This window comes from Pectinophora gossypiella, chromosome 21 (assembly GCF_024362695.1).
Source record: "Pectinophora gossypiella chromosome 21, ilPecGoss1.1, whole genome shotgun sequence".
NCBI classification, from domain to species: Eukaryota; Metazoa; Arthropoda; class Insecta; order Lepidoptera; family Gelechiidae; genus Pectinophora; species Pectinophora gossypiella.
In genome coordinates, this window is record NC_065424.1 from 12,225,299 (window position 1) to 12,248,159 (window position 22,861).

The following is a 22,861-nucleotide window of genomic DNA, read 5'->3' on the forward strand; positions in this document are numbered from 1 at the left end:
GTTAACTTCCTTTAGCGCGTATTTTTAAAAACTATGCACCGTCGTTTCTATAGTTACGTTATTTCGATGATTGCATATTTTTTTTTTCAGAATAAACAGTAAGTATTCATACGAATAAGTGAATTCTTTAATATTAAACGAGAATGGCGGAAGAAGATTCTCAATTAAGTGCTTTAGAGCCCGGTGAACTAGACTTATTTGTCGAGAGTATGGAACCTAGCCGTATTGAAAATATTGGCCATCAAGGGTAATGATTGTCTTATTTTGTGCTGTAATATATTTATTTATTGGCATTTATTACTACATTTTCTAATATACTTCGTCAGTTGGGTAGACTGGCACATACGGTTGCAGAAACTGAATCAACAAGCAGTCCTCGAGGCTTCTTCTATGGTGGAGGAACTTACTAAAGAAACTCTTATATCTTGTGGAAAGGTTCGTTTTTTCAATTATTATTCTTATTTCAAAATTAGAAAGAAAACAAAATCGAATAAATTGAAACAAAAATCAGAAAACTTGATTGTAAAGTTAAAGTTAGGTAAGTCAAGACTCTTGTTTCTTACTCTGCCCAGATGGCGCCACATAGAATTCAATAATGGCGGGTATCACAATGTCGGCTAATTTATTTTTAAATTCTTCCGTTTTCTACCATGGCCTAAAACGATTTTTTACTATCATTCCGCAACACAAGTGAAAATAGGTGCCTAATATAATTACTAATTACAGTTACCAGTGTTAGTTTACGAAGCAATCTCCATACAAGTATGGCGATTGAAGATCTATCCTCAAATCATAAAGTTGGAGCCTGCACCAGCCAATACATTCGCCGTCTATATGGTGGTGAGTAACAGTGTTATATCCACCATCGTTATACATTAAATATCTAATATTGCTACTTAGAAATAAAGCTGCTTAGGTGCCTTTTTCCCGTGTGTGCGATAAAGTTATAATGTAGGTGGGTAGATCTTCGAATACCGGAAGTCAATATCATTACAGTTATCTCAAAAATATGTAAAACTTAAAAACTTATGTAAGTTGGCGACATACATAAGTTCTAACTAGAAAAACACAAAGGATTTTAGTATATTTTTGCGTTCATCATCCCCCTAGCATTATCCCGTTTTTTACAAGGCCGCTTACCTAACCTGAAGACTTGACAGGTCCGGTTTTTACAGAAGCGACTCTCTGTCTGACCTTCCACCCCGCGTAGAGAAAACCAGCTCAATACAGGTTAGATCACACACCTCCGAAAAAGCATTTCTGGGGAATGTGGGTTTCCTCACATACATTATTATATATTTTAACATTCACGGTAATGATATTGACTTCCGGTGTTTGAAGAACTAGCCAGGTACTGTATTGACAGTTATACCACGAAGCGGCGGCTGTGGGGCTGCTGGAGACCGTGTTGTTCCACGAGGACGGGGCGCAGTGCATCAGCGAGGTAGTGGTAGACCTGCTGCAGTACGCGGTGGAGCAGCTCACCACGCTGCTGGCGCTTATCAAGTTAGTTTAGCACACCATAAACAAACTCACGCCCGAAAACCTAATTATCCTATATAAGTAGGAAGTTCTTTTAATTATTTTTATGTCAGAATTCAAACGGATAGTCTAATGGTAAGACATTACCGTCGCCCATAAACACCTGCATCACCAGGGTGGTTAGAAGTCACTTCTCGTTCTCGTTGCCAGTTTTAAAATTCAACCCACTACTACTTACTATTATATTTGTACAAAATTTTCCTGTACCCAAAGGTTGCCTGGAAGAAATTTCCGCGTAAGCAATAATGTGCTGCTTGATAATAGCACACCCCGGACAATCTATACAAAAACTTAATCCTGCTATGTGCCTTGAGCGAGCGAGACAGACAATCCGCGTTCTCCCCCTTACTTCTTAGTGGCCTACGACCATTTACAAAAGTAATCCAGACGGGGTGAGGTGGCATCTGATACGAATAAGTAAAAGTATTATAAAGTACCCTAATATTAAATTAATTATATTATAAGTATGATTAATAACTTATTACAAGTTACCTAGTTACGTAAGTATGATTTTTACATGTCCTTTAGCAAAAACTATCTGGTACCTCCGACGTACCAGGAGTTGGAAAGTGAGACCGCTATCGAAGAGCTGGAGCGGCAGAAGAATGACCTGCAGTTTGATGTCAGCATGAGATGCATATCCATCGTGCGGTAAGTATCGCTGTCACTTTAATTTCCTTTCGCTTTCGGAGTACCGTACAAAGCATAGTACCCCGCTAGCCACAAGTTCACACGAGCCGCTAGTGTCATGTTGACAGTTGTATATATGCATCATGCGTAAAATCATTCGTAAAATTCGATAGCGCGTTTCAAGCTTGCATTATTGAATGCTGGCGCCATCTGTTGCATGTAGGCGGAACTAGCTGGTCATACTAGGTGCGGGGCGGAGAGTGTCCCTTTTCTACGTAGTATTATTTCTTTATTCTATGCTCTAACGATAAAATTCAGAATCCCTTTCTGTCAATCGAACAGCATGCTCTATAAGGATCTTATTTGTAGTCATCAAAAAACATTTCTATACCGGTATTATACTTACTACCACACACACCCACCCCGATGCGTCAAGGTCACGGGTTAAGTCGACACTATTAGATTTGCTTGTGGTTACTATTACACCGTTACGCCGACCAATATTCTATTAGACTACACGATCCCCATCACCGAAACAGTGACCTTGACGCATCGGGCAGGATGGACTGGATAGTCTAACAACCGCTTATTACACAGTTACATCACCGAGCACATGGACGCGGCGGGCGCGGGGGCCTCCATCGCCACCAACCTGTACAAGACCCACGATGTTCCGTCTCTGCTGAGCCATCTGCTGCAGCTCGAGCCGTGGAAGAGGACCAATGACAAGGGAGACTTGGAGACTTTCAACTGTAACGGCGTTTTACTGCGATTCTTATCAGAGTTCGAAAATGACAGACAGTAGACAATAGTTTCCAACTAGTCAAATCAGTTTCTTTTTACTAAACGTCAAAACACAAAATTACTAGGGAATTTGTATTAAAAAGCAACCTGTGACGTCATAGAACTCAAAGTTTTCGTTACGATGACACTAACACCCTGTATTTGCAACAGTCGGGCGTTGGACCTTGCAGACGTCTGAGGAGTTGTCGCAGATGCACCGCAGTGAGGCCCAGCTGTGGCTGTGCCTGCGTCAGCTACTGCTGGAACCGCGTCTAGCCAACTACTACACCATCGACGACTGTCGCCGCAGTGACTTCTGCCGGGTACCTATACACACTTGTAAACTCTTGGCAAAAGGAGAAAATTAGGTCGAAAACTTGTCCCAGACGATGACGACGATGTCGCACCCAGTGTCCAAAGAACTGATCGCTGGAAGATATGAAGGCTACTGATATAATTAATGTATATTCTTACCGTTTAGTTTGAGATTTGCTGTTGACACGAAAAGCAGGTCGAAAAATATCGGCCTCTGGCAGCGATGACATGTCACCTTATTAAGGCAGTCCCATATAGTTTTATTATTGCCACTTTTCGAAATCCTTAGAAATTGCAAAGCCGTCAATTCTCCAAATGACACTCCGCTACATTCTTAAGCCGAATACAAATATTGCGAGCCATGTGGCCCGCAATGTTGCATCGCCTTTTATTCTTCCTACAGCTTCAAGGCAAGATGACGGAACCGATGATAGACCAGATCCCTCCACTGGGCGAGTTGAAGATGTTCCTCTGTCGCCTCACAGTTGGCGACTACTCGAGCCTTCACAACCGCACCAATGGCGTGAAAAATCCTGGTTGCACGCTCATTGAAGTTGTACCACGGGTAAGGAAGTATAGAGATGTCTGCTATAGGTCGGTCGATTTTCTACTAATCCGACAAGTGCGTAAAACCGTACTAATACTTTTCTATTTATAGAAAATAAAATACAGTAGAAAGCTGTAATAGTGTACTAATTGAACTATACTATCAAGTTTCTGGTGCTTATGCCGCGAAACGCATCCAAAGACGTAGAAACTATATATTATTATCTAATCTGTGTCCAAAGTGCGACCCGTCTTATTCTTATGTTTGTGCGCTACCCACTTACCGTATTTTCAAAATACATCGACGATTTCCCGCGCGTTCAACATTTTTAAAACCAGTGTTACCATTTAAAGAAAAATGATTTAGTCTATGGCTAGCGAAAGATGTTCAAAACAAACGGCGGCAATTTTAAAAAATCTGTAGCTGTATAAACTATGTGAGTTGATACTAGACATACTACTCCATAGAATCTTTTATCAATTCCACTGGGGCAGTGTATACTTAGTGCTTTCAGCTAGTTTTTTTAATTGCCGCCGTTTCTCTTGGACTGCTTTTGCTAGCCAGATTACCGCCCTATATCCAAACATTCTTCAACCGTAGATAAAAGAATCTTACCTAAGTGAAGTCCATAAGAAAACTAAGTCAATCGCGAAAGCGCAGCTGCAATGTTTCCACATGGACGGGTCTGACGAGTCACGGGAGATGGCGAAGAAGCTTCTAGAGTCGTACACTAGTGACGCGGCTCTCGCTATGGATAGCGGTGGTGCTAAATGCGCCAAATGTGGCGAGAAGGCTAGCAAGAAGTGCTCGAGGTGCAAAACCGAGTGGTATTGCGGCAGGTAATAATAAATTTGATTTTACAGTGACTAGGATATTTTTACATTGGCTTAAAGGTGTCGTAGCCAAGCCTGAAAATGTATAAAAAGTAGCCGTTATAAATGGAAAATGTGGTCCACTAAAGGCCCGTGTTGCTCAGAGCGTTTAGTACTACATCAAAATCTGAGACAGATAGTAGAAAATTAATTATATCGGATGACCATGATCGAATGTAGTGCGAAATGGTCGAAGAACTATTTGTACGGTAGCCTACCGGACTATGGTATTAATAAACGAATCTCAGCTGAGACTGCCCTCAAGATCATGCTCAAGTCCCTGTTTTTATATGAGAACTGTCACATTGACTTGAAGGCAGTCTCGAAGCTGAGATTAGTCAGTAATTTTTCGACTATCCGACATTCTCGTTCTCGGCTGTAGTGTGAAAACGAATGTTTTTTTTATTTCAGAGAATGTCAAGTACAACAATGGCCAAAGCACAAGGACCTCTGCGATCAGTTCGCAAAATTAATTATGTAAAAGTGCTAACATTTCCACTTACTTTTATTCGAGTAGCATTTTAATTTATTGATTATGTCCTAATATATTATTAATAGCCCATTTTCTTACGGGTTTTGGTGGAGAAAATAAAAAATATTGTCAATTTTTTTGGGCTTTTATTGATTTTAACTTAAGACCGTACACCTAGGAATTATGTCGAAGACTTCAGGTAGTCTTTCAGGACATCTAGCGCTGGGGTCTCCTCACCGAAGTCCTGAAATTAAAAATAATAAATTTAATAATAACATAGGAACGTAGCTAGACGGTAAGCAGCGGAGATTAACCATTTATGGATTTTGCTTTCATTAAAGGTATGATTCGAAAGAAAATAAATTCGTCTTTTTTTCGAGAGGAACGAGACTGTCATCAATCACTCATTTAGAGCCACAAGAATTCATAGCGGAGATTTGTAGAGTCCATATGTAGGAGATCCAACAAATTCAGTGGATTACTTAAGTAAAAAGTAGCGCATCCACTTGAGCAGAATCGGACCGGACGAAGCATCAGAATGTGTTTTCAACGGTTTAAAACTATTTATTTGGGGTTTAAAACAGCAACATTTGGTTTAAAACGTTTTAAATCGGTTGTTTTACATCTATACGCCCGCGCACAGGGAAGAGGCGTACACGCAGGGAAGCTAGGACCTCGTAGTTTACGCTGTACTGTATCTATCGCTCTTATAATATGTTTGTGTGAGTGATAGGAAAGTTGCCTGTGCACCAACCAGCACGACTCCATAGGGTCACTCAATTGCTCTAGCGCTAGATTCGGCATTGACAACATGAGTTGGCAATGTTCGTGCGTAGCGCATGTAAAATTCGTATTGTTGACAACAGGGGGGTTAAAAGGGCCACATTGTTGCGATTCACCTTAAAAAGTAATATTGCTTTTTGACATTTCGCACTTTTATATGCGCAAATGTTTAATTGCTTCAATGTAACCTCTTTAACGTACAAAACGCACATGCGGTCTAAATAACAGGTAAGCTAGCAACCGATGTTCGCGACATTATCAAACAAGTGAGGCGTTTGTTGGTGTTCACGTGTAAATAGCGGCGGAGCGCGCGAAAATATATACCTGTCTCACTTAGCAAATGAAAAGTTCTGATGTGCTACATGAAACGGGTATATATTTTCGAACGCGAGATGAAGGCGAACGATTCAAAAGTAACGCCCTACATTAATGGGGTAGTTTCCAACTAGTCAAATCAGTTACTTTTTACTAAACGTCAAAATACGAAATTACTATGGAACTTGTATGAAAAAGCACACTGTGACGTCATAGAAAACCGTGATAAAATGTCGGACTTATTATGTTTTTCTTGATTAAAATTCGAAAAAGAAAATGTCTTACGTAGTTTCAGATTTGTGTTTATTTAGTAGTCAGAATTTCATAATTTATCTTAAACCTAGTACACGGCCTAATGACTATAGTAATAGCATAGAATAAGAAACGTATAGAACGGCAACTCCCGGCTCCCCACCAGTTTACCTCACCCCCCCCCCCCCCCTCGAACATAGTTTAAGACTTTCGAATCGTATGGTGTCAAACGTCACTCACACAGATGCGCGTGTACGATAATGCCAATGTGTAGTGTCTGTGTAAAACGAGGTTGTTTGAAGTGTCCGGGTTGTGGTAATAGCACTCACCTTGATGACGACGCACGAGCATCCGACGATCTTCCTGGCCTTGCCGTCCTTGTCGATCTTGCACAGACCGGCCCATTCACCGAGCTTCTTGTTGTTGTCCACCTACACGCATCATGTTTTAGGGTTAGTTGTGATGTTAGAGAGGAGAAATCAGCAGTGGGTAGATAATGGATACAAATAGAAAAAAACATAAGTAAAATTGAAATTATATAAGTTACATATTGGCCCTGATTCTTGCAGACACCTAATTTTACTTTAAGTTATATCTGGCATTTTCTTATCCGCCGAAAAGGAAAGGGACGGATGATTGACAGCTCATAATTTTAGGAAGAATGAGTAAATGAATGAATAACCCGGGCGAATCAAAAAGGTATCTCGCTGGTATGCAAACCGTATGACGTGTTGTTTAAACCGTATGCTGTCAACAATTCTGTCGGGTTATTGGCCAATGTAAAATTTTTAGACGGTTGTTTTAGATTTGTGCTTAAATTTGACGTGTTCCATAAATTTTATGCTTGCCGATTATCCTTTTCGGCAGATAAGAAAATGACAGATATAACTTAAAATAAAATTAGATGGTATTTACAGGAATTAGCACTATTATATAGGTATCTAACTTAGGTCTACCTACTTCTCATCAAATCAACCGAAACACATCCGAATTTTTGTTTAACAAAACAAAAATTTAATTTAAAGAAACATTAATATTACGAATGAAAGACCTCAATAGGTAGTACCCACTGTAAAATGTAATTTATTTTTTATTCCTAAGTATATGTATTTCAATAAGGATAGTTTACGAATAAAATGTATGTGTGCTAGGAAAGTTGACTGCACGGGGTGTGAGTCACCATAGGGGCACACAGTTACTCTGCGCTCCTTGGGCCTCCCCTGCCATGGGGACAGGGGGGCTCGTGCGAAGCGACTGGATCATAGAAAAATAATGGTTTATTTAATATCATTGTATGAATAAACCAACAGAATGCGGACAATTAAGATTTAATTTCAAAGGCGACTGGCGGCAGTATTGCGGTAGTAAAATATATATTTATAGTAAGGACACTGGCTGCTTCTTTTTTTAAATTTTTCTTTCATATATTTATTCTCATTCTATCTGCCTAAAAGCTAGGTAATAAATCTCTTTTTACATAACTTTTGCGCCATTTTCTGCCGGGAGCACTCCCAAAGTGAACAAGAACGACACATCACTGCACTTGACCACGATGTTGAAGGAGTCTAAAAAGCGTCGAGTTTCCCGATCTCAATGGCTTTCAAGGTCATTGCTCAACTAATACGCCGCGGATTATACCAAGGTAGTTTGCTTGTAAGTAGTTCAGTGCAATACCTTGACGAGTGGGATCTGGTGCTCGTTGCAGAGGGCCTGCACCAGCTTCTTGTATGCAGCCTCGTCGCAGTTCTCAGCCAGCACGCACAGCACTGCTTGCCTCCTACACATCGCAATATTGATTAGCACTATGTTTAAAATAAATATCGAGATACAATTAAGAAAATATATAATGTGTTCTGAATAAAATAAAATAAAAATAGCCTTTATTCTCTGACTTACATTGTTTTCTCTTACTATTAACTTAAATCTAATAATTAGTCGACATCAACAATATCGACACCCTCTTTGTCAGGCTGTCCTAGGACATAGGCCTCCTCTGTGTTCTGATTATCTGTTTATTAAAATAAATGATCAATTGAAATTCAATTTTGTTGTTTGAATATCATGCCAATTAGGTATCTTACTTTCTTACAATTTTAGTATTATTATTTCAGGTTAGTCATTAATCATTTAGCACTTTCTATCACCCATCAGGTACCTAGCTGTAATGCCAACATGTTCCATACACACTTCAAAGAGTCTATGTGGATAAATAAATATAACACACTCAATAATGACAAAGATGGAACTACTATTATCTAGCTTACACCATCTCACTGCAAAGGCAAAGGCTCCTCTCCCTTTCTACATAATATTAAAAAAAATAATTGTAGCACACTTGGGAGGCCACAATCTCGAAGAGACGAATACTGTGGTACTATGTATGTGCGTTGGTGTGGGCAGCGGAGGGACCCAGCATGTGTGGGTCACAGACTAGGTATTTCCACAAAGCGTGCGACTAGAACAGCCACATGCTGTGTGAATATTCGGGAGGACTCCACTGCCTCAAGTGGATTATCATTAAACACTGTAAACTATGAAGCTGGCATAACCATCAGGCTCAGCCTTAATAAAAAAAAATGGATCACACTACCAATTGTTCCAATTTTACTAATAAATTTCGATTTCAGGTCACACTGCACAAGTAGCAATCATTAGGAATTCTAAGTTTGAATGATTTCTCTAGAAACACATTATGATAGGCAAAATAATAGAATACTATTATTTATTATTTAAATTTAACATAGTTCTAAAATTGAAATGCTACTTAAGCTCAAGTTTAAACTCTTTAAACTATAATTTCATTGTCCAAAAACACACACCATGTGTGGATATTTCAACACTGTCCAAATAGCTAAAAACTTGTAAGATGAGTATGAATCAGACTCTACAATACATTTACCACATTAGTGAGCTAGATGGATAAAATTAATCCTCATTCTGATTGTACAGATTAACCTATCTCTGAAGTAGGGTAAAAACTGTATACTCACTTGTCAAGGACTTTGGCAGATTCGTGGAGCCCATGGACGAGTCCTCCGTGGATGAGGGCGGTCTTGAGGACCTCCTGCAGGGCTGTGTTCACGTCCATAGCGCCACCGCTCAGGACGGGGTTCGCGGGTACCTCACTGACAATACATTTCTAGGTTAGAACAGCATTTATCACGATTCAAAGTCTTGAGGCATGTTTTCGTCACAAAATTGCAATTTTAATAAGTAGCTGAAGGTGTTATACGTCGTTGAGTAAGATTGAAGGGTCTTTATTGAAATCTAAAAGACTTAAAATGGAAAATGTTAGCCTGAACAAGTTTGTTTATAGGTTATGTTGATAACATGTTTATAAAAAATATTTTCGAAATAATTATGATAGGGGGCTCGACATTGTTTTTATGAAAGCGTTTCAAGTTATTAGAAAGGGAATTAATGGTATAAATTAAATATATAAGTGAAAAACCAAGTTACTTACACATCAACATCAGCCATGGTTTATTGCGATTTAGCGACCTGAAATACGATATAAAGTGATTTGAGTAACGCTCGAACATTTTATTATTTAATTCACAGTCACTATATCATAAAAGATTACGAAAATATTTCAAGATTCAGGAAAATTCACCACAAAACGTTTGACACTTTACCTTTCGCACCGGAAAAGACTAGAGTCAATTTATTGTCAGACTAACATGTCGATGATTCTTGTACCAATTATCGATACAATATAAAATACATTATGTTGAAAGTCAACAAGTCTTATACGAATTTTAAAAATAATTGTGATTTATCTAATCTTTTTTTAGAGAAATTTCAAATATATCGAAAGTGTATTTGTGCCAAATTTTTTATTACATTTTGGGGATACCACATTTCATATCAAAAACTATCGATATTATTTCAGAATTATTGGAACAACTCTATTACATTTTTTAAATTCACTATTGACCATAGCATGGCACTTTAACTCTTACAATCCTAATTTTCTTCAATATTTTGTCCTCCTCTCATTCTATCAATCATAGCTCCCCAAATATTTGATTCTACTTCTTAAACATGATAATATTATTGTCACATTTTAAAATAAATCCTAAGGTACAATAAATTAACATAGTTAATATGATAGGATGGTTATCCATTTACCATGAATTCCCGCTAAAAATCACAGGGTTTTTATGTCTTTTATATCAAGCCAAAATCTCGACTTCCGAACGAAAGCCCCAAAAAAAAAAACTCAAATTGTCAAAACAAAAATGGCGAACGTACCTGTACTCGGGCTAAAAACTCACGTCCAAAAGGTTTGCAGCCTTTATAAAAGGACTTTGCGTAATTTAGAAGCGTATTATGATAGACGGTAAGTAGGAAAATCAATCTATAACGTGTATTTTCTTTTCTTTTTTACCGTTTCCCTGTTACGTAATTGTTGATTATTACCAACCTTACATTTTGTTTTCATTCTTACTTTTTCAGATATTTTATTATAATGGCCTAAAGAATAACTCTCCAATGTAATGATGAATAATTTAAGATGCGTTGTGATTTTACAGAAGGTTACATTTTTCCTAACTTTGCTTAGCAATAGTATTTGTGTGAAATGTCTCAATATTTTGATGTTGGAGTAGTTATTAATTAATATCATTCAATCAAGCATAAATTATCAGTCCCTAGAAAAACAATAGAAATAAATAGTCACCATACAAAGTTAAGAAATAGCATAACTCTTATTTTTTTATTAAATTTTGTCATGAATTTGGAATATAACATATTTATCTTAATATTAGTTCTTTTGTTTAATTACTGCAATAAGAAGCGAATATATTTATTGGTATAGCATTCCCCAAATGTTTATATGCAATTACATTACAGCAATGTATACCGTTACCAAGCCGTGTTGGCCAGACAACGATTCGAAGACATGCTCAACGAGAAGGACCTTCGCAAGGCGACGAAACTATTGAAAGCTGGCGAGGAGGAGCTGTTCCTTACACAGCACCCTATTCCTAGGAAATGTAAGTATTAATTAATTTAATGCAAATGTAACTGTCAATTCAGCCTACAGATGTCCTTTTCTAACATAATAAAGATGTGCTCCTATTAATTGATGAGGAGAGGCATTAGCCAAGCTATGAGACATAATAGGCTGTTGTAGTTTAGTTCTCATACTCTTATTGCTAGCACTTATTATTATTATTCATTTATTTATTAATCTTAATACTAAATATACCCCACTTACATCAATATACCACACATATATCAATATATCAAACCCACAAAACTGTTTAAACAGGGGAGGCCTGTGCCCAGCAGTGGTATATAGGCAGTTTATGTGTATATCTAATAGTAATTTGTAAGTAATCACAATAATTACTAAGTTAACAATTAGTAGCTTATTATTTACTCCCAATCCAACAAAAAAGTTCCATATAAATATCCCACATGAAAGCACCTATGAGGCTGGCATGATCAGTCAGGGTGTTCAAAGCCTCATTAAAAATTAGAAAAAATAAAAAATAAATATGCCATAAAATCTACTTTCCAGTTGCATTGAGCCCCGGTGGCGTGGCCTACGAGCGTGTGGTGACGCCTCCCGACTGGGTGCTCGACTACTGGCATCCGCTGGAGAAGGCCCAGTACCCAGAATACTTCAAGATTCGTGAACAACGCAAGAAAGAGTTCATGGCAATGTGGGAGAAGGAGTATGGGAAGCCAGACCCTAAGGACACACACCATTGAAGCTAGTTGTATGTTATGTATCATAGTAAATTAATCATGTTTAGATTTTGGGTTTTATTTTGCCTTTATTGATCTGTATAAACTTGTCGACTATGTTGCTTGGCCATGCAATAAACAAACCAACTCGATTGATTCAAATATCGCGTCGCGTGCAATATGCGGTCTCCATAATATAGCTACCTAGTCAAAAAACACTCCATGTAATTTTAATGTAGGCAAGTCTTTCACTCACATTATTAGATCCCTTAGAAATTACCTACCAAGTTGTCAAAATGTACAACGAAACAGGCAAAATTCGGACTGTTAACCCATCAGAAATGCCATCTTCTGCAGTAAATAAACAGTGAACCCTCTGTAAGTAAATTGTGGAAGTATAATTGATTCGTAAATAAAACAGTATAGATACATATTTCAATAAAACCAGTTTTATTTTGTACAAATAAGATAGAAATCTTTAACATAGTTCTGAAGTGAAGTATTCTCTAATCAACAAAATACTTCTCACTCACAAAGTGCAAAAGATCTGATTTCATTTTGATTTTTGAAAACAGCAATTTTTAGACAAAAGTATACCATTAAAATGTTAATCTATGAATGATTAACAATTTCGATGTATCGAAGTGCCCTTCTTCTATCATATACTGGGTGTTAGTGACATCGTAACGAATACTGAGAGGGATGATTCAGACCATGATTCTGAGTTAATATCTAGTGGAATTTTCCGTCGCAAAATTCATGAAATTTTGAGTTTTGTTTTTAATTATTTTCAATTCCATATTGTGATTTTAGCTGCATAGAACCCAAATTTCAATAAAAAAAACAATAATGACAAATTATCGAAAATTTTCGATGTAATGGAGACATCAGCTGCTCGAACGGGTCAACGGCCACACGCACCGCGCCGCGCGCCCCGCGCCGCACGCCCCGCTCCGCGCGCCACGCGCCGCACGCCGGCGGCGCGGCGGCGGCGCGGCCTACAAAGTAGGCACTACGGACCGATCCTATTTCTTTCTCTGTCTATCGTAAATTATAAATTTATTTTATTCTTATTCTTAAATGGACGGATAATCAACAGGCATAAAATTTATGGAATACACGTCAATTTTAAGCAGAAATCTAAAACAACCGACAGAATTAAGTTACCAGCGAGATACCTTTTTGATTCGACCGGGTTATTCATTCATTTACTCATAGGAATCAGGGCCATTATCTACCTAAAACAGTTGAAACAGTAAATAATTGTATTCTTTGTTGTCATTAGAATAACTAACAACCAACTAACACAACCACCACAGATTAGGTAATTAGTTACCTACTATGTCAACCATCCACCAACTTAGTATGTAAGTACCTACGCAAAACCTCGCTACACAAAAATCGAGCGAGATCGCGTCTAGAATTGGGCGGACACTCCGCCAGAGTGTTGCCTATCGATATTCTATCGATACCTAGTTAAAAAAAACCAATAGTAGGTACCTATCGATAGATCTTTTAGATCAATACCCATTATTGTTACAAAGCAAGACCTATCGGTACTATCGCTAGTATCGATCTAAATGTACTATCACTACTTTCGATAGTTTAGACAATTTTCAAGTTCAACAATTGAAAATCTACCTATCGATAGTTCGGCAACTCCGCCGCGTAGGCAATGTCGGCATGTTCAAAGAAAAAAATTGTCCGAGAGGAGTGATCTTATTTTTCTTGTTACATGTTGGTACCGAGGTACTAAGTACATACTAAGTTATTCGTGTTTTAAATCTCATTGTTAAATCATCAGTAAAGAACTAATTAAACCTATCCTGTTCTGTGTACAATATTCATGTAACGGCTACGTGCTTACATAAGTACCTAGTAGACGGGAGCAACGACTTAACGTACCTTCCGAAGCACGGATCATTTTACTTTCGGACAATCAGGTGATCAGCCTGTAACGTCCCAACCAAAGGCCTTATAAACAGATTTTTGTGATATGTCCCCACCGGAATACGAACCCGGACCCTCCGCATCCCATCGCTCAACCACTGGACCACATAGGCCAAGAAGGTTCTAAGACATAATTAAAGGATCCTGGGACGCAAGACCTCCGAGTTAGGGCTTGTTTGATCTGTCTTGATGGATACTCGGACGTGAATAGCCTCACGGATCAAGGGCAACGCGCGCCAATAAAGTAGGCATTACGAACAGATACTAGGTATTTCTTTGAGTTGATAGGTATCAAGTGAAGTTTCCTGTCGCCAAATTCATAAAAAAATTAGATTTTTTTCAGTCCCATATTGTGTTTTAAGCTGCATAGAACGCACATTTAAAATAAACAAATAAAAATTACTAATTATTAAATTTTATCAATGTCATCAATAATAATAATAACGTATCTACAACTTCAGCTATGCGCAGGTGAATAGCCGGCGCACGGGTCAAGGGCAACGCTCGCCAATAAAGTAGGCATACGAACAGATACTATTTCTTTCTCTGTCACTTGCACCATAAACATACTTCTCTCTCTCTCTCTAGTCGTCGGCTCGACTCGGCCGCGGCCGGTGCGTCGTCGGCGCCCTTAGTCGGCGCCTTTGATGCTTTGCGCTAACGCCGCCGCCGCGCGCTTCCGCTCAGTCGAATACTAAGCTTGACCCGAATCGCGTGATGTTTTTCGAGGATATTTTTTTCGTGTTTGTGAGTGTTTGTTTCATTCTGTAAATGAGTAGTGTCGACTATGATGATAGATCATAGACCATTTACTGCGCAAAAGTATGGAAGATTGTTGATGTTTATTAAAGAGCAAGGTGTTGTGTTTGTGAGTGCGTGTGATACCTACCTACCGCGGAGGAAACGCGATGTTGCATACCTACGTGACGTAACATGTTCTAGGGTACCTACCTAGGTACTTCATCCGAAGGAATAACAATTAAGGTAAGGCAAGAGTAGGGTTTTTATTGTTAATAAGTTAGGAACGTTTTAATAACTGGTAGGTAGGTACCGTGCGTGAAAAATCGTGGCAGTAGGTGTTCTACTTCAACAAACAACATTTTTAAACGTTGAACCACTAAGCATCTAAATACAAGAGAATGAAAACTCCTACCTAGATATCAACATCGTATCACGCACGCGTAACGTAGCCGCGCGTAAGTTTAGCGTCTGTGTGGCGCGTTGTTCGACTTACATTGCGGCACAGTAAAAATTGAAAATCTTAATTAAACATTTGCGACAAGAAAAACACCCACCATCGTTTTTAGTACAATAAAATAGGCGTTCCATTTTTTTTTCGTTACGATGTCACTAACAGCCTGTATTTTTCTTCACAATATTAAAATCTAAAAATAATTATGTAGAGGTATCTCAATTCAGCTCATAGTCTTGGATGGGATACGTAGAAACACACAAAGCAGATCTTTCCGCTACTCTACATAGCAGCTGGGGTCGCCACCCTTTTTCGATTTTGGGGGACAGTCCCAATTCTTATAAACCGAATATTTAAAAAAAATAAATGCCGTTATCTTTTTAGTGGAGTCAACAGAGGATTTGGTAATAAGTTTGATTATATTTAAAAAAATATATTTTGCAATTTATTATTTTTTTTTTTGCATTATTCGTCATGTAAAATAAATATTTTATACGATTACAATAAAGAAAGAATTGTTTCGTTCATTATTGGGGATAAACAGGAAAAATGTACTATGAATTGTTCATTAAAAAAAGTAATTACGTATTTGGTAATGTATCAATTGAAGGCTAGATAATTTTTTTGCAACAGTAAAATTAAATGAAACAATTCTGCAGACTCAACAAATTTATTATCATAAATTATCTTAAACAATGTGATACCTACTTAAAAAAACCACGAAGACATCCTTCACCATTCTTTCCTTCTGGAGTGAAGTGACAACAAATACACTCCAAGCTCCTTACTGTAGATGCTGTCAGAATTATTTCATTTCATAAAACTTTTTGTTATTATTTACTCAGTGTCTTGATAAACTGGACAAGCTGTGTGATTCCCTCAACTTAAAATAGTTATAGAATTCATTTGGAGGGGAATTCGGTTAATCAGCTTCCGTAGCATGATGCTCGTATTGCGTGTGCGGCGCATTTTATTCGTTACTTCATCGTGTCCAGCGCGGTAAACGTGCAGTATGCTACGGTCACAGATTACGAAGAAACACTTGTGTTACACACGTTTGACAGCACATCAAACATAAAACTTGTACAAAAAGTAGTACAAAATATTGTTTCATGCTGGGTAAACTGAAATAAAAACCGACTAAAGGCGGGTCGATTTTGAGTATTACATTTGATATGCTGTTATTATCTTTATAGCCACGAACCTAGCTGTACCTCAAATCAAGAATATTATTATAGACACCGTCTTATAAGATATACAAGTTAAAATTCAAAGTCGAATAACGAGTGACTATGACTTCGAATTCGACTGCAAGTTCTTTTGGTATATAAAAAACAAAATACATTTTTATTACGCGTGCATACAACATTAATTCTTGTTGATAATTTCCATCAACATTCGTGCCAATTTTGTCAGACACCAACTCAATTTTAATTTAATTTGACAGCTGTAAAACTAACCCTGTCTCTTTTATGCAACTATATCACAAGAGAAAGACGGCACTATTTTGACTGACAAACTACGTTAGAATTAAGTTGGTGTCTGCCAGGATTAGCAACGATATAATTCTATATTATTTTCAAGTTGAGTTTTACGCGCACCGTGTCCATGGGCTTCAGTTTCCGCCGAGAGTGTGGCCCCGTCCCCAGTTGTGGCCTCCAAAGGCAGTGCCCCCCGGCCTGGTAGGGACCCTCGCTTGCGGCGCCGTACCGAACCCTCCCACGTACCGCGTGTCGGGGAATATCTGTTTCCTGTTGATAACAAGACAGGCGTGGTTATACTAAGAAAAACATGAGTATATTGGCAAAGTCGACTAAAACAATACTTAAATACACGTTAAAAAAAGTTAAAAAATTAAAACGGCAGGACTGTACACTAGTCTAGATAATCAGTAGTGTAGTTAGAAATTGCTTAGGAGCATTCAGCTTGGCTGCAAGAAAATACAATTTCGCTCCAAAATCATCCAGGATGTAGCATAGTAGAACACATCTAGAATTCTTTATAAATACGTTTCCATGAGAAATGAAGTTTGTTACTTACAAGAAGAATGGAGGTGTCAACAGCGCGGGTCCTCCGAACTCCTGCGGGTACTTGAACAGCAGGAAGAACGCCAGGTGCCCGATCAGGATGCCGAGCAGCTCCATCACTCCACTGAAAAGCATACGCAACAGCATAATACAGTGAACAGAGTATTATTATAAAAAAAAAATTAACTGTTTCAGCCCTCTGATCTGGCCTAAGTTCTGGTATCCTTTTTCAGATGTCAAAAGCTGATTTTGACAAGGACTGGGTAAAATTCAAGGTCTGCGTAGGAGGAAGCGGCTACTGACAAGTCTATAAATTCGTTAAGCCTTGTGCAACTTCCAAAGATAAGATATTTATTGCATTCCTGATGTTTTTACAGAGGTCTTAAAAGTCTTAAAGGGGTTGTTGGTGTTGGTGAACCTTTGGCAAATGGGTAGTAATGGAGCTTACCCTCCACTAATAACGAGGTTGAAAGCCAGCAACACCCACGGCAAGTACATGGCCTTGAACCGCGTGCCGAACCAGAACGACACAATCACGTCCTTGTTCAACTGGCACCACACGTACAGCACCGACAACACCATAGGGTCCATTAGAATCTGCAACAAATGTTGAACACATAAACTAGATTTGAGTTCTGTTCTTGAGTGGAATCGTAACGGAGTATCCAGATTAAAAAAAGTGTGCATTTAAGTGTATTTGATTGATTGATTTTTTTGTGTTATTTTGATTTTTATAGAACTGAATTTAATCAAACATTGATTGGAACATCCGCGCCGGACGTTGTTATATCAACTTATACCAATTCGTATTTCTTTTATCGTCAGTAAGTCAGTATGTTTTAAACAAAGACCCTGTCAAGAGTACTCTAAATTGTAATTTAACTTAGACTAGTGCGGGTGGAGCATCTTTTCTATACATAGTCTACCGGTTGCAGACCGCGATCTATGCTTAGCTATACACTATTATTACAAGACCTGCTATCCTATACGCTGTGTAATTTTTCGACACAGTTCGAAAACTGGAAATGTGGACTGGAGGCTAAAAGTCCGGACATGTCTTGAAAGATCCGGATTGTTGGGCACCCTAGTAGACATATTCAAACAAATGAATAATTAAAAAATCCTTTGTTTGGATATGACTTATGTACAACCACTAAATAATATTATGCATGTCTGTGATATTCAATATAACCTTCCTACAAAGTTTACTATTATTATAAAGAGGTAATCCTCTAAAAATATTTAATCTTTTATTTTAAAAAAACATGTTTTCATTAAAAACATCTGTGACAACACTTTTGTAGGGGTTTATGTAGCAAAAGAATTCTTCATCATAATAATATATTTGGTTTAGGATTTCAATATCAAGTGCAACTGCAAGTCCTCTACTGATGGCTCTGCCCACCTTTATCAGGGTGAGAGATGGTTTAATAAATAATACAAAAACTCCTTTTTTATACGTCTTTCAGTCTATGGTACTGTTACTAATTGATTACTAAAGACAAAAAAGTCTTTCCCAAAAAAAAAAGAGATGGTTAATATTTTATGATGATTTTTTGAAACAGTGTTTTTACCTTTTTATTGACATTGCTACTAAGACTAGATTTAAGACTTTTGTTACTAAACTTTATAGATTATGTCCAAAATAACACTTTTATTATTGGGTAGTTTACTAGGTTAAAGATAAATTATGAAATTCTGATTACTAAATAAAGACAGATCTAATGGTGACTAAAAACTGTTAACTTATTTATTTACTTTTTATATATCATCATTATCAGCCGTACGACACCCACTGCTGGGCATAGGCGTCCCCCAATTTTATATATAATTATTATATTTATATTATTAATTAATAAAAATGTAGTAATAAGTGCGACATTTTGTCACGTTTTTCTATGACTTCACAGGTTGCTTTTTCATACAAATTTCGTATTTTGACATTTAGTAAAAAGTAACTGACTTGACTAGTTGGAAACCAGCCTATCGTTATTATAATCGTGATTCTTATGTGTCTTAGTGAGTTCAGGTTTCTGCATATACATAGACTCTAAGATCGTCCATTACGCATACTCTCATGTGTAATAAACAATCACATAGTACTCACAGGCAAGCTGACCAAAAGACCGATGATAACGCAGCACACCCAGTTAAACAGTAGCATGTAGAAGTAGTCGGCAGGTTTCCCGGCAAACATGCCCGTCTCCAGCCTTTGGGAGTAGTTGTACAGGAAGTAGCAGTTGATCAGGAAGTGAAAGCCGGTAGACGGACCGATTGGGTAGAAGAACAATGCAGTTATCGGTCTCCATATCTGGAAGAAAGGTTTATTTATATATTTCATTTGTGATTGAAAATAAATGGATCGGTGAATTTAACTACTGATTTGAACAGCCAGGTATTTGAAATTATTCAAACGAAAAGTAAAAATTCTAATGAATTTGCATCATTAAAATTATATTTTTTATTATATTTATGCTTTTTTACATTACAAACAAAAAAGGAATAAATGACACACATTAGGTGAAAAAAAACCATTCAAATGATTCATTTTATATTTTCATTTGAATTATTTCAGTCAAATCATTTGAAAAATCTTTTGAATGATTCAGTTTTATTCAAATGTATGAAATCATTCGAATATTTTGATTGTAAATATTTGGATCAAACACCCGCCTGTAGTGATTTATATTATATATTGGGATGTGAGCCCTTTCTGTGATCTGATATATGATGACCCATTATTTTAGTGAACTTTTTATTATTGTTCTTTTACTTATAAAGGCTGTTAATGTTTGCTATGTTGGTAACTAGGTTTTTGTTTTAAAATTAGTATATTTCCTTTATAGGTCACATAGATTACAACAAGTGACTATCTTTACTAATAAGATTTTGTACAATTATTACTAATAAAAATGATATAAACTTTTTTTTGTGTTATTTTTAGAATGAATAAGCATCAGAAGAACCTGTAAAAATTAAAAAAATACGAAGATAACATAAGAGCTTACCTGGAACTGATTTATAAATGGATAATAGTCCAACACAAAATAGTAGTAATTTATAAGCCCAAATCTACCGATAAGACTGAGAGCTATCGTGAAGGTGAGCCAGTATCGCGTAAAGAACGGGACACTGTTGTACCAGTCCCTAAACTCGGACATTTTATCGCTTTATTGTCACGTAAACAATGAAAATACTGTCGGGAATTTTATCGAACACAATAGCAAATAAGTTACAGACTTGTGAACTTTTTCTATGTTGTTTTGTTGCTTGCACAATGTAAATTGAAGAGCACTTGTGAAATTCAATTCTATTTACGTAAAGTACACGTGTCTAAAGAGAATTTGTCGAGGAAATTCAAGTATTCGAACGAACGAACGATGACAGGCGACTCTGGCGACTATTCTTTGACGTGACGTGACGTTAGAAAAGGGGTTGCCAATCATAAAAATGTTTCTACCATATTGCCGCTGTGGTTTGCGTTTTGCTGGATACGCTGTGCCTGTGATTGTGTAGATGTGTAGAATTTGAAAAAATAATATCGCCTTATTATTTCAAATTTCAAATATGAGTAAATTACTCACTGAAGCATTCTTTATTTCGTATAAAATAAAATAAAATTTTTAGCAACTCACGGTGCGTTTTGAAGTTGGCTTCCATATTGCTGTCTTAAACTTTGAGACCGTTAAATTTATTTGTAAGGTACAAAAAATACGAGGGAAGTAATAAAATTCGTACTTTGCACTCAACCAGCATTCAACATTTGTTCTTATTTAAATTATAATTAACAAACATAATCCGTAAACTTAGGTTTTTGACCGAATTTCTGTTATGAGTTTGACGTTTTGTTCCAGTTTAGACATTGAGGCTTTTCGGCGGAAGGCGGGAACGGGACAGTTGCTTTCTTCATTGAATAATCTAAATAATTAATACGAAGTGGTGTTTTGTGGTTAATGATCGCATTAAGTTAGTCGGAAGACATTCGCGAGTGTTATTATATTGGAGTATTCAATAAACAAAGTGTATCTGCCTATTTTCGCTTCGTGTCAGGAAGCCGCTTCATAACTCAAAAGTTTATGCGGACTTTTGAGTTAATTCGTTTGGGGTTCGGAGTAGGAGTCTACTCCGAGGGTGGGGGCTTAGGTTTCATCATCATCACCTTTCATCATTTCATTAATCATCAAGAAAAAAAATACGTCAGACATGGCTGTATGGGCATAGTTCCCTTTGCCTTACCCTTCGGGGAAAACCCAAAGACCTTGTATAGAATAGACGGAGCATATTTAAGACGAAAGAAAAACATAGGTTTTGTCTTTCGCACTCATGTGAGCCGTCATAAGTTAAAAAGAGATAAATATACTATCGTCGTAACGCCTTTTGTACTTGCGTAGCGGGTTTGTTATAGAAACGTACTTATTTGTATATATTTTGTGTCACGACCACTAGGGATGTTCCATGTCTTTATCGACATTATTATCGGCTAAATATTTCATGTTAGTCCAAGATCTAAAAAATTATACATTACAAATTGAATGATTAATTAAATACAGAAATAACGACCTAGTATCCATACCTGGGTGGGTAGAACCACAAGTAAATTAGTTAAAACGATACCTATTTGTACCGTGATAGAAAGATACCTATGAAGAACCGTACGTTGCGGTGACAGATTCAGAACCACTTATTCAACGTAATTATCATGGACAAATTTGTTAAAGATCAATTTATCATTTTTGAATCTATGTCATTTCGCAAGGTGTTATGGCCGAGGAGGTCGAGGACGGTCCATCTAGTCCACATATACTATATTATCATTTTAATACGACATTGCGGCCACCCTTTGGTTGCTATAAATCACATACCTACCCTTTTATAAAAATTAAATACACGTTTTTCATTGACTTGACCGGAAATCGAATCGGCTCTCGATACAAGAAGTAGACGACCTTCTAGTATATAATAAAAGCAAATACTTCTTTATAAGATTTTTATTCAATATAGTTAGAATACAATGACCACGAACCACTTAACAATTCCGATTTTTGGTGGTAAAAAAATTTTTCCTCATGTTCACTTTCTTTAGAAGTGTATAGTGTCGGCTCTGGTCGTTATAACTTTACCTGCAAGAATGGCACATATTAACGTGGAGCACACAAATACACAAGAATTACATGTTTACACATTGCACATAGAAGGAATAATCACAGGTACTTACAAAAATAGTTATTCATACTAATTATTTTGTGCAATAGAGAATATTTGTATTGTATTGAATTATTTTTTCCATGCTAATGTAGAATACAAAAACGAAATAGCTGCAAATTCATCTACAAACTTATAACTAAACTTAAACTCACCTTATGTGAGATATGTGAGTGAATATTGTTGGTACTGCATCTCTATGTAATATTTTTGTTTGGTATCCTGCTCGATAGAAAGCAAGATACATCGAAATGTAATTAGCACAGGCTTAAATAAGGAGAA

The 22,861-nt window shown here is 37.1% G+C and overlaps 4 protein-coding genes across 4 annotated transcripts; 2 read left to right on the top strand and 2 right to left on the bottom strand.

Moving 5' to 3' along the window:
* The first annotated feature begins 143 nt into the window (after positions 1 to 143).
* On the top strand, positions 144 to 5,297 carry LOC126376603 (zinc finger MYND domain-containing protein 10). Its single transcript, XM_050024099.1, has 10 exons — positions 144 to 247; positions 327 to 435; positions 727 to 840; positions 1,367 to 1,506; positions 2,071 to 2,193; positions 2,770 to 2,924; positions 3,127 to 3,278; positions 3,674 to 3,835; positions 4,418 to 4,656; positions 5,101 to 5,297. Exons 1-10 carry the CDS (start codon positions 144 to 146, stop codon positions 5,168 to 5,170), a joined length of 1,368 nt encoding a protein of 455 aa, XP_049880056.1. The 3' UTR covers positions 5,171 to 5,297.
* LOC126376728 (40S ribosomal protein S12) lies at positions 5,288 to 10,135 on the bottom strand. Its single transcript, XM_050024289.1, has 5 exons — positions 9,975 to 10,135; positions 9,502 to 9,636; positions 8,186 to 8,288; positions 6,841 to 6,942; positions 5,288 to 5,405 (listed from the first exon to the last, which is right to left on the bottom strand). Exons 1-5 carry the CDS (start codon positions 9,989 to 9,991, stop codon positions 5,343 to 5,345), a joined length of 420 nt encoding a protein of 139 aa, XP_049880246.1. The 5' UTR covers positions 9,992 to 10,135; the 3' UTR covers positions 5,288 to 5,342.
* Positions 10,136 to 10,694: 559 nt separating this feature from the next.
* LOC126376715 (NADH dehydrogenase [ubiquinone] 1 beta subcomplex subunit 9) lies at positions 10,695 to 12,275 on the top strand. The gene is made up of 3 exons (XM_050024270.1): positions 10,695 to 10,853; positions 11,366 to 11,508; positions 12,039 to 12,275. The coding sequence occupies exons 1-3, from the start codon at positions 10,753 to 10,755 to the stop codon at positions 12,230 to 12,232; spliced, it is 438 nt and encodes a 145-aa protein (XP_049880227.1). The 5' UTR covers positions 10,695 to 10,752; the 3' UTR covers positions 12,233 to 12,275.
* Positions 12,276 to 16,001: 3,726 nt separating this feature from the next.
* Positions 16,002 to 20,794, bottom strand: LOC126376690 (derlin-1). The gene is made up of 5 exons (XM_050024245.1): positions 20,386 to 20,794; positions 19,485 to 19,688; positions 17,826 to 17,974; positions 17,391 to 17,501; positions 16,002 to 17,101 (listed from the first exon to the last, which is right to left on the bottom strand). Exons 1-5 carry the CDS (start codon positions 20,536 to 20,538, stop codon positions 16,966 to 16,968), a joined length of 753 nt encoding a protein of 250 aa, XP_049880202.1. The 5' UTR covers positions 20,539 to 20,794; the 3' UTR covers positions 16,002 to 16,965.
* Positions 20,795 to 22,861: the final 2,067 nt, after the last annotated feature.